The 19,535-nt window shown below is 38.0% G+C and overlaps 4 protein-coding genes across 9 annotated transcripts in view; 1 reads left to right on the top strand and 3 right to left on the bottom strand.

The window, feature by feature from the left end:
- The window catches only part of LOC132194692 (uncharacterized), a 40,641-nt gene extending 33,999 nt beyond the window's left edge, over positions 1–6,642 (bottom strand). Inside the window, exon 1 of the mRNA XM_059616136.1 lies at positions 6,596–6,642. The gene's annotated coding sequence lies outside the window, so the exon portion shown is untranslated. The remainder of the gene's footprint in view (positions 1–6,595) is intronic.
- LOC132194690 (uncharacterized) overlaps positions 1–15,987 on the bottom strand; it is a 25,175-nt gene extending 9,188 nt beyond the window's left edge. The window contains exons 1-14 of one of the 5 annotated variants that reach the window (XM_059616128.1): positions 15,569–15,987; positions 15,056–15,511; positions 14,830–15,002; positions 14,682–14,765; positions 14,334–14,622; positions 14,023–14,274; positions 13,684–13,923; positions 13,193–13,625; positions 13,029–13,123; positions 12,768–12,973; positions 12,568–12,692; positions 12,372–12,511; positions 11,214–11,401; positions 9,538–9,669 (exon numbers count right to left, since the gene is read on the bottom strand). In XM_059616128.1, the coding sequence (XP_059472111.1) occupies positions 13,470–13,625; positions 13,684–13,923; positions 14,023–14,274; positions 14,334–14,622; positions 14,682–14,765; positions 14,830–15,002; positions 15,056–15,184 (1,323 nt within the window). In that variant the 5' untranslated portion in view covers positions 15,185–15,511; positions 15,569–15,987 and the 3' untranslated portion in view covers positions 9,538–9,669; positions 11,214–11,401; positions 12,372–12,511; ... (2 more) ...; positions 13,029–13,123; positions 13,193–13,469. Of the gene's footprint in view, positions 1–9,537; positions 9,670–11,213; positions 11,402–12,140; positions 12,512–12,567; positions 12,693–12,767; positions 12,974–13,028; positions 13,124–13,192; positions 13,626–13,683; positions 13,924–14,022; positions 14,275–14,333; positions 14,623–14,681; positions 14,766–14,829; positions 15,003–15,055; positions 15,512–15,568 lie in introns of those variants that run through there. The other 4 variants (XM_059616132.1, XM_059616133.1, XM_059616131.1 and 1 more) reach the window with 4 other exon arrangements.
- On the top strand, positions 15,811–18,545 carry LOC132194691 (chitobiosyldiphosphodolichol beta-mannosyltransferase). Of its 2 annotated transcripts, none has more exons than XM_059616134.1 (8): positions 15,811–15,969; positions 16,477–16,560; positions 16,631–16,844; positions 16,912–17,302; positions 17,360–17,562; positions 17,673–17,846; positions 17,899–18,013; positions 18,226–18,545. In XM_059616134.1, exons 3-8 carry the CDS (start codon positions 16,634–16,636, stop codon positions 18,443–18,445), a joined length of 1,314 nt encoding a protein of 437 aa, XP_059472117.1. In that variant the 5' UTR covers positions 15,811–15,969; positions 16,477–16,560; positions 16,631–16,633; the 3' UTR covers positions 18,446–18,545. The 2 variants fall into 2 exon arrangements, with proteins under 2 accessions (XP_059472117.1, XP_059472118.1); XM_059616135.1 differs by lacking the exon at positions 15,811–15,969 and adding an exon at positions 16,333–16,351.
- On the bottom strand, positions 18,472–19,535 carry LOC132194693 (NHP2-like protein 1). The gene is made up of 4 exons (XM_059616137.1): positions 19,347–19,535; positions 19,108–19,225; positions 18,905–19,042; positions 18,472–18,740 (listed from the first exon to the last, which is right to left on the bottom strand). Exons 1-4 carry the CDS (start codon positions 19,347–19,349, stop codon positions 18,616–18,618), a joined length of 384 nt encoding a protein of 127 aa, XP_059472120.1. The 5' UTR covers positions 19,350–19,535; the 3' UTR covers positions 18,472–18,615.

Below are 19,535 nucleotides of genomic sequence, written 5' to 3'. Positions count from 1 at the left end.
CATATTTTCGGGCACGATCTTCAAGGGCTCGTAATCATTTGCATATTTTATTATTAATATTTTATTATTTTAATTCAAGGAAGGCAGATAAGAATCAGCGGCAGAGAAGAAACCCGGCCCTGTCGCCTCCGCGCGTATTCAAATCCGTTTAACTCGCTTTGACAGAAAAATGAAATTTCACTTAAATTGTAAAATGCCATGATAGAAAAAGATAATAATTTTAACTGGGTTTGCTGCATAATTTAATCAATTCTATATTCTAAGTTGTTGGAATCATTTTGATTATTGTCAAAATGATTTTTTTCTAAATGATTATAATTTTCAAAACTAACATTTTAAAAGTATTATTTAATCAAAATTAATTAAAAATAAAAAACTCTTTTCGAAAGTTTCAAACCGAATTCAATTTACTCACAATTTTGACTCTATTAGTGTGTTTTCTGCAAAACCATTAATTAATATTTATGTAAAGCGGTTTGCTGGAATTAAATTTGAAATCCAACCGATTAAAAGAATTTTAAACTAGAGATTCCAACGATCAAGCATCACAAAAATTAGAGCAAATTGTGAATGTTGCTCAAACAACAATGAAAGTAATATTAAATTTCATTGTTGTGATGCGTGACCTTGTTCGGCCTGGGCCTGTCACTTAATAAGCCAATTTTTTTCGGTACTTTGTTGGCGCGCCGGCCAGCCCAGTTGGGTAAGAGCTTGCACGGGAGGACTCGGGGCGCAGAATACTAATCCCCGGGGCCCATACCATGCAGGGTTCCAATCCTGACGGGGCTGGCCTTTTTCACACCTTTTTGTAGGTCCAATTGCATTACAAATCACATTTACTTATAAAAAAAACTTGCATATTGAATTAAAAAAATTATTATTGAATAAAATAATTAAATAACACATATTTTCGGGCACGATCTTCAAGGGCTCGTAATCATTTGCATATTTTATTATTAATATTTTATTATTTTAATTCAAGGAAGGCAGATAAGAATCAGCGGCAGAGAAGAAACCCGGCCCTGTCGCCTCCGCGCGTATTCAAATCCGTTTAACTCGCTTTGACAGAAAAATGAAATTTCACTTAAATTGTAAAATGCCATGATAGAAAAAGATAATAATTTTAACTGGGTTTGCTGCATAATTTAATCAATTCTATATTCTAAGTTGTTGGAATCATTTTGATTATTGTCAAAATGATTTTTTTCTAAATGATTATAATTTTCAAAACTAACATTTTAAAAGTATTATTTAATCAAAATTAATTAAAAATAAAAAACTCTTTTCGAAAGTTTCAAACCGAATTCAATTTACTCACAATTTTGACTCTATTAGTGTGTTTTCTGCAAAACCATTAATTAATATTTATGTAAAGCGGTTTGCTGGAATTAAATTTGAAATCCAACCGAATAAAAGAATTTTAAACTAGAGATTCCAACGATCAAGCATCACAAAAATTAGAGCAAATTGTGAATGTTGCTCAAACAACAATGAAAGTAATATTAAATTTCATTGTTGTGATGCGTGACCTTGTTCGGCCTGGGCCTGTCACTTAATAAGCCAATTTTTTTCGGTACTTTGTTGGCGCGCCGGCCAGCCCAGTTGGGTAAGAGCTTGCACGGGAGGACTCGGGGCGCAGAATACTAATCCCCGGGGCCCATACCATGCAGGGTTCCAATCCTGACGGGGCTGGCCTTTTTCACACCTTTTTATAGGTCCAATTGCATTTCAAATCACATTTACTTATAAAAAAAACTTGCATATTGAATTAAAAAAATTATTGTTGAATAAAATAATTAAATAACACATATTTTCGGGCACGATCTTCAAGGGCTCGTAATCATTTGCATATTTTATTATTAATATTTTATTATTTTAATTCAAGGAAGGCAGATAAGAATCAGCGGCAGAGAAGAAACCCGGCCCTGTCGCCTCCGCGCGTATTCAAATCCGTTTAACTCGCTTTGACAGAAAAATGAAATTTCACTTAAATTGTAAAATGCCATGATAGAAAAAGATAATAATTTTAACTGGGTTTGCTGCATAATTTAATCAATTCTATATTGTAAGTTGTTGGAATCATTTTGATTATTGTCAAAATGATTTTTTTCTAAATGATTATAATTTTCAAAACTAACATTTTAAAAGTATTATTTAATCAAAATTAATTAAAAATAAAAACCTCTTTTCGAAAGTTTCAAACCGAATTCAATTTACTCACAATTTTGACTCTATTAGTGTGTTTTCTGCAAAACCATTAATTAATATTTATGTAAAGCGGTTTGCTGGAATTAAATTTGAAATCCAACCGAATAAAAGAATTTTAAACTAGAGATTCCAACGATCAAGCATCAAAAAAATTAGAGCAAATTGTGAATGTTGCTCAAACAACAATGAAAGTAATATTAAATTTCATTGTTGTGATGCGTGACCTTGTTCGGCCTGGGCCTGTCACTTAATAAGCCAATTTTTTTCGGTACTTTGTTGGCGCGCCGGCCAGCCCAGTTGGGTAAGAGCTTGCACGGGAGGACTCGGGGCGCAGAATACTAATCCCCGGGGCCCATACCATGCAGGGTTCCAATCCTGACGGGGCTGGCCTTTTTCACACCTTTTTATAGGTCCAATTGCATTTCAAATCACATTTACTTATAAAAAAAACTTGCATATTGAATTAAAAAAATTATTGTTGAATAAAATAATTAAATAACACATATTTTCGGGCACGATCTTCAAGGGCTCGTAATCATTTGCATATTTTATTATTAATATTTTATTATTTTAATTCAAGGAAGGCAGATAAGAATCAGCGGCAGAGAAGAAACCCGGCCCTGTCGCCTCCGCGCGTATTCAAATCCGTTTAACTCGCTTTGACAGAAAAATGAAATTTCACTTAAATTGTAAAATGCCATGATAGAAAAAGATAATAATTTTAACTGGGTTTGCTGCATAATTTAATCAATTCTATATTGTAAGTTGTTGGAATCATTTTGATTATTGTCAAAATGATTTTTTTCTAAATGATTATAATTTTCAAAACTAACATTTTAAAAGTATTATTTAATCAAAATTAATTAAAAATAAAAACCTCTTTTCGAAAGTTTCAAACCGAATTCAATTTACTCACAATTTTGACTCTATTAGTGTGTTTTCTGCAAAACCATTAATTAATATTTATGTAAAGCGGTTTGCTGGAATTAAATTTGAAATCCAACCGAATAAAAGAATTTTAAACTAGAGATTCCAACGATCAAGCATCACAAAAATTAGAGCAAATTGTGAATGTTGCTCAAACAACAATGAAAGTAATATTAAATTTCATTGTTGTGATGCGTGACCTTGTTCGGCCTGGGCCTGTCACTTAATAAGCCAATTTTTTTCGGTACTTTGTTGGCGCGCCGGCCAGCCCAGTTGGGTAAGAGCTTGCACGGGAGGACTCGGGGCGCAGAATACTAATCCCCGGGGCCCATACCATGCAGGGTTCCAATCCTGACGGGGCTGGCCTTTTTCACACCTTTTTATAGGTCCAATTGCATTTCAAATCACATTTACTTATAAAAAAAAACTTGCATATTGAATTAAAAAAATTATTGTTGAATAAAATAATTAAATAACACATATTTTCGGGCACGATCTTCAAGGGCTCGTAATCATTTGCATATTTTATTATTAATATTTTATTATTTTAATTCAAGGAAGGCAGATAAGAATCAGCGGCAGAGAAGAAACCCGGCCCTGTCGCCTCCGCGCGTATTCAAATCCGTTTAACTCGCTTTGACAGAAAAATGAAATTTCACTTAAATTGTAAAATGCCATGATAGAAAAAGATAATAATTTTAACTGGGTTTGCTGCATAATTTAATCAATTCTATATTCTAAGTTGTTGGAATCATTTTGATTATTGTCAAAATGATTTTTTTCTAAATGATTATAATTTTCAAAACTAACATTTTAAAAGTATTATTTAATCAAAATTAATTAAAAATAAAAAACTCTTTTCGAAAGTTTCAAACCGAATTCAATTTACTCACAATTTTGACTCTATTAGTGTGTTTTCTGCAAAACCATTAATTAATATTTATGTAAAGCGGTTTGCTGGAATTAAATTTGAAATCCAACCGATTAAAAGAATTTTAAACTAGAGATTCCAACGATCAAGCATCACAAAAATTAGAGCAAATTGTGAATGTTGCTCAAACAACAATGAAAGTAATATTAAATTTCATTGTTGTGATGCGTGACCTTGTTCGGCCTGGGCCTGTCACTTAATAAGCCAATTTTTTTCGGTACTTTGTTGGCGCGCCGGCCAGCCCAGTTGGGTAAGAGCTTGCACGGGAGGACTCGGGGCGCAGAATACTAATCCCCGGGGCCCATACCATGCAGGGTTCCAATCCTGACGGGGCTGGCCTTTTTCACACCTTTTTGTAGGTCCAATTGCATTACAAATCACATTTACTTATAAAAAAAACTTGCATATTGAATTAAAAAAATTATTATTGAATAAAATAATTAAATAACACATATTTTCGGGCACGATCTTCAAGGGCTCGTAATCATTTGCATATTTTATTATTAATATTTTATTATTTTAATTCAAGGAAGGCAGATAAGAATCAGCGGCAGAGAAGAAACCCGGCCCTGTCGCCTCCGCGCGTATTCAAATCCGTTTAACTCGCTTTGACAGAAAAATGAAATTTCACTTAAATTGTAAAATGCCATGATAGAAAAAGATAATAATTTTAACTGGGTTTGCTGCATAATTTAATCAATTCTATATTCTAAGTTGTTGGAATCATTTTGATTATTGTCAAAATGATTTTTTTCTAAATGATTATAATTTTCAAAACTAACATTTTAAAAGTATTATTTAATCAAAATTAATTAAAAATAAAAAACTCTTTTCGAAAGTTTCAAACCGAATTCAATTTACTCACAATTTTGACTCTATTAGTGTGTTTTCTGCAAAACCATTAATTAATATTTATGTAAAGCGGTTTGCTGGAATTAAATTTGAAATCCAACCGATTAAAAGAATTTTAAACTAGAGATTCCAACGATCAAGCATCAAAAAAATTAGAGCAAATTGTGAATGTTGCTCAAACAACAATGAAAGTAATATTAAATTTCATTGTTGTGATGCGTGACCTTGTTCGGCCTGGGCCTGTCACTTAATAAGCCAATTTTTTTCGGTACTTTGTTGGCGCGCCGGCCAGCCCAGTTGGGTAAGAGCTTGCACGGGAGGACTCGGGGCGCAGAATACTAATCCCCGGGGCCCATACCATGCAGGGTTCCAATCCTGACGGGGCTGGCCTTTTTCACACCTTTTTGTAGGTCCAATTGCATTTCAAATCACATTTACTTATAAAAAAAACTTGCATATTGAATTAAAAAAATTATTGTTGAATAAAATAATTAAATAACACATATTTTCGGGCACGATCTTCAAGGGCTCGTAATCATTTGCATATTCTATTATTAATATTTTAATTCAAGGAAGGCAGATTACAATCAGCGGCAGAGAAGAAACCCAGCCCGGTCGCCTCCGCGCGTATACAAATCCGTTTGAACTCGCTTTGACAGAAAAATGAAATTTCCTCAGCACCGGTCGGTTGGCAATTGGTCAGGATTTTTTTTCTACAAATCAGGAGAAAAAAATGCACATAATTTACGGATTTTGGCGTGGATTGGCGTGGGATCGCGCGCTGATTGGCTGGCGCTCCCATTCAAACCGACCGCTGGCGGAGGGTTGATGTCTCCTTGGTTGATGTAATCATGAGAGATCAAATTTTCTGATCTTTTTCGATCCTATAGGGGCAATTGTAGACGTTTGACAAATGAAATCGCTCGATTTAAATTATGTGCGCGAGCAGCTTGCTGTGTTCATACGAACAGAACTAATACTTCGCGCAATAAAATTATTAACAAAACATTGGAAGTATTTTCATTTTTAAAATCCAAGCGGGAGGAAAAAGATTAAAATTTTATAATAAATAATTCAAAGGAATAAGTAAAATTATACCTTTTTTTAATGTGTGAATACAATTCATATTTTTAAACCTACTATAATTATGATCGAAAGCCGCGGGCCCCGGGCGGACCACCGTCGGCCCCCGGGCCGATCTTAGACTCCCGCGGCCGAATTTGGACGACGGCGGTTGAAATGTGCATAAATCGCGGGTTTCCAAGGGATTTTATCAAAACACGGCACCTCCGAGTTTCCTTTGTCGCTTTGCATTTCTCACGCGCTGTGCTTTTCTTCTGGGAGAAAAAAAGCACACGCCGGCGGCCGCCGCTCGCGTTCTAGTGGCCGGATTATCGATTTAAAAAAAAAATAAATAAATAAAATTAAGTTAATTTTTGGGCTGATTTTTCCAGGGGTCGCCCGGGCTCGCTGCGGCTGAATTGCCGAATTTTTCGGCGGCGCGGGTCGGTTCCAGGGCGATGAAAGTTTAGCGCCCCAGACGGGCTCTCAAAAACAGCGCGATTTTTCGAGACCGGTGACTGCTCATTTTTTTTTTTTATTACACAGAACAAGAAGAAAGGGGCCCTTTAACCCCCTGCCAGTGAGAGCCCTCGCACACACAAAAAGCAAGCCTACCTGTCTTTCTCAATTTTTCAGGAGAGGCGCTGACTCCGCTGTTCATTCCCAATTGTACCGGCCGCTGTTGGAGGGCTGATGCAATCGTGAGAGAACAAATTTTCTTATCTTTTTCGATCTGATCGGGGGATTCGGAAATGGTAGACGTTTGACCCATGAAATCGTTTGATTTAAATTGTGCGCGCTGTGTTTTTACTAACAGAACCAATGCTTCAATATAAAATTATTTTCAAACATTGGAATTCTTTTAATTTTTAAAAACCAAGCGGGAGGTAAAAGATTTAAACTTAATAATAAGTAATTCAAGGATATAAATTTATATTTATAAATATATAAAATTATTCCCTTTTTTAATTTTTTTATACAATTCATATTTTTAAACCTACTATATGACACTATATGAGTTTCTAGTGGCTTTTTATTTATGCTTTTGGAGCATAAACAGCCCAAATTAAAAATGAATAAAAATAGTTGATTGTTTATATTTGACGTATGTCTTTAATAAATTTAAATTTTTATGAAATAATAAAACTGAAATTCAATTTTTTTTCCTAAACAAGTCGGCCAATTATGAAAAATTGGTTGGGAGAAAAATCTGTAACAGGTGCAGGCTTCAAAAGCGCTGGGTCCGGCGCCGACTTTCGGTCAAGACGGGCAAAGGAAAATAAAAACGACATCCGTAATAACACACAAAGCATACGCTTGCGCGGGTTTGACGACACGCAAAAAATAAAAAGCGAGGTAAAGCCTACCCCCGAGTGCATTATAATTTCGTGCATCACCGCGAAAGCTGGGAGCAGCAGAAAGTGCACAGCACACCCGCCGCGCTTGCAGCCGTCATTATTTGGGTTTTTGGCATAAGAAGACAAATAATGTCATCTCAAATATGAAAAATTCTTAACTGCACACAAAATGACAGGAAAGACTACGATTTCTTTGAAGCAAGCGGAAACAAAGAGCGTGCAAAAGATTTCCATCAGAAGGAATCATCATCAACTGGTTATCAATTAACCTGGATCCTCTAGACAAGTGAATGTGGAAATTTTGTTTTTTTATTCATAATTATAATATTATTTAATATAAATTATATTTATATTCCAATTGAATTAATTAGATCAGATGTCTAATCAGACCCAATCAATAAAATTACGTGTACAATTGACGACGTAACATCAATATACATTTATTCATGGCACAAAATCACATTTAAACCTAATGCAAAAACGAATCTTTAATTGCATGATAAGAGAGGTAAAAATGAAAAGAGAGTTTCCCCCCCTCTTCTCAAAAGATTACTTTTGATTGTGATTCACCAAGACTATGCAATTTTTGTTTTTTTTTCTCGATCTGTTCAACAGCCAACATAACAACAATAAAGTTTCCCGTTCGCCAAAAACATGACTTAGGCGCAACACCCGTGCAACATGCAAATTGTAATAATTAAACACTTAATTGCAAGACCATTTTTTTAATAGAGACAAATATTTCCCTCACATTCTCACACAATGCCGGACGCTAAAATTCGCAACTGTTCAAGGGTTATGATAGAAAAAAAACGATATTTTTTGGCATATTTTTCGGAAAAAAATAATCTATTAGAAAAAAGGGAAAAATAAAATTTACAGAGTGCATGCCTAGGAAAATAATCGCAGAGGCTCAAAAGTGCAAAGTCTCAAATAAAAAGGCGATTTTTTTTTTAAATAATAAATAAATATCTTTCAATAAAAAAAAAGTTTGAGTTTGGCGTTATTTAGTTTAAGATTTTAGGCTGAACTTTTTGAGGAATTTGAGTTAGAAATCGGTTCTCAGGTCAATCAATTAGATTAATTTTGAGTCGTTCGAAAGTGCTAAACTTGTAACATGAGCGTGCATTCCTGGCTGCTTTTATTTCCATCCCTCTCAGCGCGCGCTGCGTATAGGCATACAACACGGGTATACGGTGAATTGTTCCGCCGGAGACTTGTTCCGCAAAAAACAGGTGGGTTGTTCCGGCAAATCCGAGCAAAGAGCCGCACCCCCTGCACAATAGGGGAGTTGTTCCAGGCGGGAATAGATAAAGTAAAATTATCAACTTTTCTTGACGGATCAGCAAGGCGGGGGATTTAAGTTTGCTCGATCATCCAGCAGGCCTAACATATTGCGAGAATCACGATTTTGAGACTTGAATTTGAATAAAACGACTGCAAATGGGTTACTATTATCATTATGTATCTTTTCAAAGAAAACGCTAGTCTATAATTCAAATTTGACTTTTCACTAAAGATTTTGCGCACCGAGTTTACCTTTAAGTATAGAAGCGTGCCGCCCGGTCAAATTATTATTATTTCATGTAAATGTATCATTTCTTATTCAACAAATATTAATTTTTTTTACAAGAAAGCAGTGGACGGCGACTAGGATTTTCTGCCCAGTTTCGTTGACTTGACGCGAGAATTATGTATTTCATCCCTACTCGTTGACGCACCAAGCCATTCAGCAGGTACACGCTTCATCACCCGGATGACCTCAAATCACGTTTTTTGCCAACTGCGGCCGAGCAGAGGCAAAATTCGAAAATTCAGCTTTTAAGTGCGACGCGGAATTTTGCGGCGGACGCGCAGGTGCTCTGCGACCGGACGGTTCCGCGAGAGCGGCGGACGAGTTCGCTTTGCCGCGCGGGGCGTTAGGAAAAAACACGGAAACACGGAGGCCACGGCGTCGATCCGGGTCGGCGCCGCCGTCGAGGCGGTTGCGGGGGACGTCGTCTTTGCGTCGTTTGACTCGCTTCTGGCAGGCTCGGCGGCACCAATCGGGAGCCGCGGCGCCCGATAGGATGCAAACCTCTGGCGGCCGGCGCTGCCGAACGCGACATATAAAGAACAAGAAGAAATGGGCCCCTTTTGAGCCCCTTTCTTCTTGCCAGTAAACCATCGCGCTAAGGAAAAGAAAGAAAACAATCCTACCTCTCCAGAGGTTCAGCCGGATAACAGGACTCGCTCGCTGGTTTCGCTCCTGTCTGTCTCGGAGAGATCTCTGGCACACAAATTACCGCACGCAGGTTGGTAGCTATACGGCAATCGCCGAAAATAGGAACCCTAAAAACAGAAAAAAACGAAGATTAGTACCGAAATTATTGTTATATTTTTTTATTATAATAATTATATATAATTATTTATATTACATAATTATATCCCTCGTTGGAAAATTGATGGTGAAATATTTTGTTTCATAGATCCCAAAATTAATTTTTTAGATTTAACTTATAACATAATTTGAAACTCTAAAGGTTTCAGCAAAATTCAATCAAAAGAGTCGAATTACTTCACATATAAAAAAAAAACGAAAACAAAAAGAGATTTTTGTAAGGAGACATTAAGTTTCTTTAATGCCATGGTTTTGTTTAAAGAATGAAGCAATAGTTTAAAATTATAAGATTGGATTCAGATTAAAATCAGTCAGATTAAGTCCGAATTACAAAAATCAATACCGAAATTAAATTAAACCGGAAAAGGAAAATACATAATCAGAGATCGCGAAATTAGAATTACCCAGGGGTTATTCTAGGATTATTTGCCGTCCAAATCCGGCATGAAGTCGGGAGGAGGAAGGGAAAATTGGGGTTTGAGACCAGCGAGATGATGACGCAACAAGTTTGCAACTCAATTTCGTCTGAATTTGTTGGATCGCACATTTTTTCGTCAATTCCTGTTTTGGCGACGATCAGTCCATATGTACAAAAAAAAACCAATCCCGTGAAAGAGGAAATAGTTGCTATGCGGCAAAGAGTGCTGATTGACCAATCGCCAGTCAAGAAACAACCATGGGCCGAAAATCGTGCTTGAACACGTTCACACGCTCGAATCTCTTGTTGCTTATGCGCTTGCAGACGCGATGACAGCTCAATGGCGCATGGGGGAGGAAGGTTTGAAAACTTGAAAATTGAGAAGCAGGAGTGCAATGTCTGGAAAAAAATAATTGCGTTGCAAAATGAAATCTCCAGATATTACGTAGACAATTAAAGGATAAAATATGAAGACGATTTCTATCGCAATAATTTTTTTAAGCATAACTTATTATCTGGCCATTTTGGCCAATAAAGCCGTCGAAGGGGGCGCCCTCGCCGACGCCCACGGACTTTTCGTCTCGTCGAAGAACCGCGGTGTTCGGCCAGACGACCTCGAGTCGCGTAATCGGCGGCCGACTGCGCCCTAACCGAGGCGAAATCGGGAAATCTGGCGACTTGGCAGGTCGACGCGCGCAATTTCGCTGCAAACCGCGAGATTCCGCCGCGCGGGCCGCGGATCAGGAGCGGCGGCGCCCGAAAGGCGGCGAAGGGGCCGCGGCGGCGACGAAAATCTCAACCAAACGGGATAAAATCAGAAAAAGACGGAAATCTAAGAGCAATTCATGTAAATAATGACAGCGGAGTTTCAATTAACTAACAAATTGAATCGCTTTTGAGCATTTAATGAGTGAGAACATGAAACGGACATTGTAGGTCGAAAAATCTTTGTTAATAACGGAAATTCCGACGCAATAAATAGTTAAACGACGACGCTGGCGTATAAAGAGGGCTGGAAATGGGATAATGGCACCAAAATTATGAAAAAATGTACGAGATTAAAGATTAATTACATACCTTACAGTAGGCCGAGGGCTGAGAGGTCGGGGACGCGTCTGATGCGCTCGGCGTCTGCGAGGGAAGAGAGCGTCTTTTGCACTCATTTCAAGGACATCGACTCGGTTACAAATTTCGGCTCGACCAATCAGGGCCCTGCCTTGACGCTGCGCGGGAAGTGGCACACAAGGGGACTCGCGCCTTTTTTGCTATGAATTTAATTTTTGGTAATTTTTATGTAATAAATTCGCTTTTTCGGATCAAAAGAGTTGAAATAAATGAAATGTTTTCATGGAAATAAATAATTCAACATTTCCTTTGATTAAAAATGCAAATATTCTTTTAAATTGTTAGACATTAATGCCATCAATTTAGCTTTGAAAATTTTTACATAAATGTTACATAAATCGTATTATTAAGAAATCACGTTCCTAATTAAATTAAATCTGGAAATTTTAAACAAGGCGATACTCAAATATGACCCTGTGATATTTTCTATAAGTTTTTTTGAATACTTAAGGCATAAAAAAGTCAAGAAAAAGCGTTTTTGTGCATAATTATTTTCTGTCAATATAAAATATTGTTAGTAAAATGTATTTTACCTATGAAAGTACTAATTATTATGTCAAAAGTTTGCTTAAATATTATGAATATGTTGCAATTGATTGAAATATTAGCCAAATATCTTGGATTTCTTGGAGTAAGATGGTAAAAACTGATGTGATTGCTCAATTTACATTAATTCAAGCATGCAGGAATAGATAGATTTTCTCAAAATATGAAAATGAATTTCAATTCATTGAGTCAATAATTAACTCTCAATTGAATGAGTTCTTAGTTTTTTTTTATCATTTTCCCATGTTGGTATTAAAAAAAAAATGGTTTCTAGATAAAATTAAAAAAATCAAGACGATGCGATATATCTAGGCAAATTAAACCATATTGAAATCACTAGTATATGATCTGCCTTAAATTGAAGGACACTATTCAAATTTTAACGAAAACAATCAAAAAGTCATAAATCATAAATAAAAAATTTCACCGCCTGCAATTGGTCTTCATGAATTTTAGTGTCTTCTGCATCAATGGTCTCTTTACCTTTGATCACAGTAGCTGTAGATGAATTTTCAAATTCACTTAGCATTGAAGAATATTCATCAAAGTCTCTTTTTGACTTACAAGGACAGTCACTTAAGAGACCGACAGCAACAGTGAGAGCAAGTCTTTGGACGACATTCCTGACGGGCCAGCCTCATTAGAGTCATAAGATTGAGAAACTTTGCTTGGAAGAGATCTTCTATAGCAGTCACATGTTTTTCCTTGGAAAAAGTTAAAGGTTAAAAACAGAAAAATGCACAATTATTTTGTAAGTTACCTCTGCTGTTTCCATACACTGCAAGGAAACTTGACCAAAGAGTGTTCAAAAGCTAACTTGGTGGTTCATTGTGGAGCTTTCCTTGCTTCATTATTATCTTTTATTTTCGCAGCAAGCTGAGATCTCTGAAATAAAAAAAGGGAAATTTGTAAGCAACGGATGGAAAGAAAATAATGTATGGAAATAATCAATGTTCCAACCTCATAAACATCTCTCCAGCATTCATATTCTTGCCTAATAGCAGTCTTAAACTCATTGCTGACCAAAGACTCCCATAGAGCGTCAAGATCTTCAACAAATTACTGGTTGTAGTGCTCTATGGGAGCCGCAGCTGCAATGCATTTGCCTGTGAAAACACTGCATGGCTCGAGTAAAAAGAATGGTACACTGCCCACATGCTCGTAAGCTGCGCCGAAATATTTTATGAGAATTTAACTTTATTTATTTAGAAACTGACAAACCATCAACATTATCTTGAAGTATCTTGATGCACAAATCTTGCTAAGTGGGTACCTCTCGCCACGAAATGCTTTCATCCCCCGAATAAACTTTAGTTCTGAGGACAGAAACAAGATAAAATTTCAAATAGATATTAAAATCAATCTTTTTCTTCTTCTCATTATACTTCTTGCTAGGATGAGTGTTATCAAGATTTTACAAGGCGCGCATCTTCAAAAGGTCACCGAGGGAGGAGATTTTCAGTTTTTCCATATTCAGGTTGTCTAAAGTAGTCGACAGGCTCTCTCTTAATTTTTTCGGTGTCTTTTTTCTTGTCTTCTCTGGGTCGACTGGGTCTCTTGCTATTCAATGAGTGCCTATACCTGTCTTTGTCTTCCCTGCTGCTTTTGTGTTTTGATTTTGAGGCGTCTAGCCTATGGTCTGAGGAACTTGTTCTTTTCCAGTCATTGGTCATCCACACTTGAGCTGTGTCGATGTTTTGATTTTTCTTCTTTGTGAATTTCTTCCTCTGCTTCACTCTGCTGGCGGTCCAGATCTTCCATCAGGCCAGACAACACGGCCTGGTCCACATTGCCTTTCTGCAAAGACTTTTGCAGTACCTTTTTTAAATTCAAATTTTCAAAAGTGGATATTTAACAAAAGTTTGAGGGCTTTTACAGAAAGGTCCTCTTTATTGAGCATCCCAACAAGGCCCTGTAGATGGTCATCGGTCTGCACGATCGACCTGAGCTTCAGAACAAGTTGCTGGTCGGTGCGCTCGTGTAGAATGAACATGACTGCAATCTGCTCCAGCGAGTTGACAGCGTTGTTCAGGCTGTTGGTGATGCTGCAGGACCGTTCTTTGTGCCGCGCAGCCTCTTCTCGATTGTATTCCACAACCCTTTCAAGCGCTTGTACCTTTCAAAATATTGTTTGAGTTTTTCTAAACTAGATTTAAATATTAATTTGACTTAATCTGTACTCGACTAATAATGTCAGTTTTATTTTTCAACACACCTGATGCTCAAGCACAAGGTTTTTTTGCAAAAGTTCCTGCACAACAGGGTCCTCGCTCTGCGGGTAGCGGGTGGACACCCTGAGCTGCTTTAGCGTCTGGTTTTCATTGACCAGCTTCTCAAGTAGGATCTGCGTGAGGAACTTCCTGTTGCGTGCTAATTCATGGTGTAAAAGGTTCTTTTCGATTCTGACCTCTTTCAGCTGCTGCAGCACAACCAATTCCAGTTCATCTAGCTGCTCTTGCTTCTCTACCTATAATAAATTGATCGATTTTAGTAAATCTGTTATAATATAAAACAAATATTACTGACGAGTCTTTTCTCTACATCTTGTAAGTGGTGCGCCAGCTTGACCATTTGGCCAGGAAGGCGCCATTCGGCCTCGCCCAAAAACCTCCACACATGCATGGTGGAGCGCCTTGCCACCTCCTGACCTGCACTTTCTCCAGTCGCTTCGGTCCTTATTTGTGAGGAAACTTCAGCAGGGAGTTGATAAGACAATGCTGGAGTGTCAGGAGAGAATTCCCAGATGTGCAAATTAGAAGCGGTCAATGGTTTTTTCTTAATGCTCCAACACGCAAGCAGAGATCGCTTTCCAAATCTGGAAAAACATAAATTAAATTCCTTTCACTTCAATTTAAAAGTTATGATTCCATTTACTTGTCCACTTTCTCCAGGTTTTTATACATTTTGGCAAACTTCTTCTCAACTTTTTCCGGGCTTTTAACTTCACTATCATATATTCTGATTTGCATTTAAACTTTCATAAATTTTATCATTTTCTAAAATTAAAATAAATTTCAAATACCTTGAATTCTGTTGAATACAGCCAATTTGGAACTTGATTAGGTCAATGTACTGATTTATAGCTGAAGTTTCCGCAATTTTGGGCCAAGGGGCACCAAAGTGAGGCCTCACTTTTTCCAGCAATTCCACTCTCAGACTGGACATTCGATTCTGCAGCAGCAGATAGTCTTCAAACTGTAAATTAAAAAATTAAAATGAGATCAAATTTAATAGCATGGTTTTATCACCTTTAAATTTATGCCAATCAACTCTTGCAAGAGTTGTTGCGAGTTGTCCCAAACGTTCGAAGTGTCCCAAGTGGGACAGTCGTCGATGGACTTCCACAGCGCCTTGTACTCGATGACAAGAAAGTTCATGGCCAGCCATGTCTCCAGGGTCTCCTCGTACCTGCCCTTGAGCACATTCAGACGAACCAAGCTGCGGATTCAGCGTGTCCAGGGCGCAAAACTGGTTAAAACAATGCATTTTACACCTTCACGAGGTCAGTCGTCGATCCCGCCTCCGCTGTCGTTCCAATGCAATGATCCCCGCAGTCCGCACTTTTGTTTTTGTTGACTATTGACTATGTACAATAAGTACATAATTATGTACATACATTTGACTCCTCTGCGTCGTGATCTGGTCGTGATCTGCTGACTGCTCTCTGCAGATGTTGTTAGCGTCAGCAGTGCAGGAAAATGGAACTAAATACGGAATTTATAATTATAACCCAATTGTACATATAGTAGAGAAGTACGTACATAAAAACACGACGGATATTATGGAAACGATAAAAGGAATTCAGAACTAGGAGCGCATTCATGGCTGCATGCCTCTGAAATTCTGAATAACCATTGACCAATCAGAGAGAACTTTGCAAATTCCTTGTGCTCGCGTTCTCATTGGCTCGACTGCTCGACTCGCTCGGAAGTTGCTGCGCCTGTAAAATGCGCGCCTATTCAAATTTTGGAAGTAGTGTGCTTACCCGCCTGTTGGTGGCGTGAGTGATCAGTGGTTCATTCCGTAAAAGTTTTCTTCTCTTTTCGCAGTTTGCTTTTATTGAGGCAAAATTGTTGCAAAATTGCTTTGATCAGCAAGCGCGCGCGGTTGATATTTGGGAACCCGATTATCTCTACGTTGGCTATGGCGAAATTGATTCTCTGTAAGTTACTTTTTGCTGGAATTTTCAAAATAATTTTTGCAGGACGCATACATATAAAAAGACGCTATTTTTTTTTATCATGAATTCATATTTTAACTTAACACATGTCATCATTACAACATCATTCAATCATCAACGAAACTGCTGAATATATAAATTCTCGTTTCTCGTTCATTGATTGGACCGAATAAAAAAAATTGTGCGCTTTGATTGGCTGAATCGTAAAGACACGTTGAAATTTGCAGTGTTCAAAGGATCTTTAAAGGTTCATTGGTACCTAAAAATAAAATTTCGATTATGATTAATCTAATTAAATTTAAACTTATAACTGGTAAAAATATTGAAAGTTAAAAACTTAAGAAAATTAGCTTCACTGAATAAGGTGAGCAAAAAAATTAATCAACGTATTTGTTTCCAACACACGTCTAGCTCCTTACTTAAACTCTTGTCATGCACACAACCAGAACCAACAAAAACAAAATCTAAAACTATTCTCAAACTGTTTAGGGCCCTCCTCGTCTCTTTTTTTTTGCTCAGTGTGTTTGTCGTCAAGTCGAGTTGAACGAATTGACGTGATGATTTGCAACTGAGGTGAGAAATCTTTACCAAATCCTCGTCAGTTGAACCTTGAGCAATATAATTGAAAACCTGTTTTCCGCAGAAAATGTCATCGCGAGGAAGCAAACGAGCTTGCGTCGTCGTCCTCGGGGACATCGGCCGAAGCCCTCGCATGCAGTACCACTCGTTGTCCCTGGCCAAGGAGGGCATCAACGTCGACCTCGTCGGCTACCAAGGGTCGGTGCCCATCAAAGAGCTGACCCAGAACTCGTCCATCCAACTCCACTTCATACAACCTTGCCCTAATTTCAGAAAATGTATGTACACTTCAGTTTCAAAGTTTTTAATTCTGGATAATTATTCAAAAAATTTCTTTTAATTTAGATTTGCCTGGTTTGTGTGCCTACGTCCTGAAGGCTCTCTGGCAGGCTGTCACCCTGTTGCTGGCCCTCATCTGGGTGCGACTGAGTGAAGGTCGATGCTCCCACCTACTGATGCAGAACCCTCCGTCGGTGCCAACTCTCGGGGTGTGCTGGATCTTCTGCCGAATTGTCAACCCCAAGTGTCGATTCATCATCGACTGGCACAACTACGGATACTCGGTCATGGCAGCTGCGGCTCTTTCCAATAAAAAAGAGGAAATGACAGAGAAGAACCTCCCCATCCTGCCGAAAATTACATACTGGTTGGAGGGGTGGTTCGGACAGCGAGCCGACGCTGGCCTCTGCGTCACCAGGGCCATGAAGGAGGATCTTTTGGAAAGATGGGGTGTTCGGTGGGGATTTTTCTGAAAACATCAAATTTGAGTTCATTCAAATATTTTTCTTTTTAGGGTAATCACTTTATATGATCGACCGCCAATGCATTTCCAGCCTATTGCAAAACCAGTGGATGTTCTGGCAGAATTGTCCCAGCATTACAGTGACCTTGGCACTGCTTTGAATGTCCAAGATGACCGGCCTGTTGCAATTTTAGTGTCCAGTACGAGCTGGACGGAGGACGAAGACTTTAATATTCTCTTGGACGCGCTCCAGGGTATATTTTGATTAACGTTTTAGATTTCTGCGAATGATTTTGGTTTACATTATTAAAAGAAAAAAACGTTGATCTCAAGTGACCGAGTTCCTTACTATTGAAAATTTCAGAGTACGAAGATGCACGAAGCCAAGATCCTGACTCGTACCCATTTTTGGTCTGCGCCATCACAGGCAAAGGGCCTTTGAAGGAATTTTACAAAGCAGCAATTGCCAAAAAGGAGTGGATTAATGTCAAGGTTGTCACTCCTTGGCTGCAAGCGGAGGATTACCCAAAACTTTTGGGTAAGAAACTCAACAAATGATTTAATTCCATCTTATTTTGCTCCATTTTTAGGCTGTGCAAATTTGGGTGTCAGTCTGCACACTTCGACCAGCGGGCTCGACCTGCCAATGAAAGTGGTCGACATGTTCGGCTGTGGACTTCCTGTTCTGGCTTACGACTTTAAATGGTGGGTCGTAATAGACTAATTAAAATAAGTATTGAAAACAACAAATCTTTCATTATTAAGGTTCCAAAGCTTTAAAAATTTAATTTTGGAACTTCAGTCAAACTTAAAAATAAATGTTTATAAACGGTAAATTTCGTTATAAAGGGACTAAATCTTATAAAACTGTAAATTTGGAAACTTGTATCAAATTTAAAAATTAAAAATGTTTGCAGCTTGGGAGAACTTGTTAAAGAGGGGAAGACTGGTAAGGTGTTCACGGATTCATCCGAATTGGCGAAACAACTGCTCGACTGGCTGAGAGGATTTCCCAGTGACCTGAAGCAGCAGCAGTTGCACAAATCATTCCGAGATAATATCAAAAAGTGGGCACAACTGCGCTGGGACCAAAACTGGAAGACTTCGGCTGCTCCGATTTTTACTTACGATGATTGATATTTGAATTTAAATAATTGCTGGGATTTTGTCAAATGTTGTTATTATATTTTCACAATATACAGAATAATTAAGAATTCAATATTTCATTTGTCTCGAAACATTTAAAATAAAAAATGAATTGTGATGAGAAAAAAAGTTAAAATGCATGTGAGAGGATCAGCGGTCACCTAGACCAGCAGCTTTTCGATCTCAAGCTGGATGGATTGGATCTGTGGCTTAAGCTGGGAGCCCTCATTCACCGTCACAGAGCAGGCAATTACAGGACGGGACACTCCACACGCCCTTCCAAGAGCTGCAACATTGCAAAATTAAATAAGCAAGTCAACCTTGAGGACAAAATATACGTTTAATAAAACTTTTGTATGCTGAATTTAAAATAAAATTAATTGAACGATTCAGTAAGAAATTTAGATCAAGATATTTCAGTTAAATATTCATAAAATTTTGTAAGCATACCCTGCTTTGAACGAACAAAGACGTAAGGAACGTTTTTGTCCTCACACAGAAGAGGAAGGTGCAGGAGAATTTCCAGAGGTGTGGCGTCCGCTGCCATCACAATAAACTCGGACAGACCTCTGTTAAGCGTTTTGGTTGCTAAAAAAACCGAAAGAGATTTTTGTACATTATAAATTTAATGATAATAACTGGAATCAACAAACCTTCATTGGCACCTCTTCGGAGCTGCTTGTAATTCATGGCCTGCTGCACCAGGTTCAAAATCTTGCTGGTCAGGGCGGCCGGCGCCAAAGGGTAAGCCTTAGGGTTCACCTCGTCGGTCTGAAATCACAAATAGAATTATAAAAGGTGGTGAAAAATAAAAACTCAAACATTTTTGATAAAACAAACACGTGGGGGATTGGGAAAACCACGCCGGTTAGCCGGATGGCTTCTAACTCACCATGTTTCAGTTTGCCTGCGGATTTTCTAGTTCCAAGAACGGTGCTCGAGCCTCTCTGCGAAAAGTCGCTTCACGGAGGACGCGATTTGCGGTGTTTTATGAGTAAATAAGCGAAAATTTTAATATCTTAGCGGCAGTGTGTTTTTCGAGCAAGGGCGAGTCGGCGAGTCCAGCGTCCAGCATAACCAA

This window comes from Neocloeon triangulifer, unplaced genomic scaffold (genome assembly GCF_031216515.1).
Source record: "Neocloeon triangulifer isolate White Clay Creek 2 clone unplaced genomic scaffold, ASM3121651v1 ptg000008l, whole genome shotgun sequence".
Classification (NCBI taxonomy): domain Eukaryota; kingdom Metazoa; phylum Arthropoda; class Insecta; order Ephemeroptera; family Baetidae; genus Neocloeon; species Neocloeon triangulifer.
This window is presented reverse-complemented; position numbering and strand designations above follow the sequence as displayed.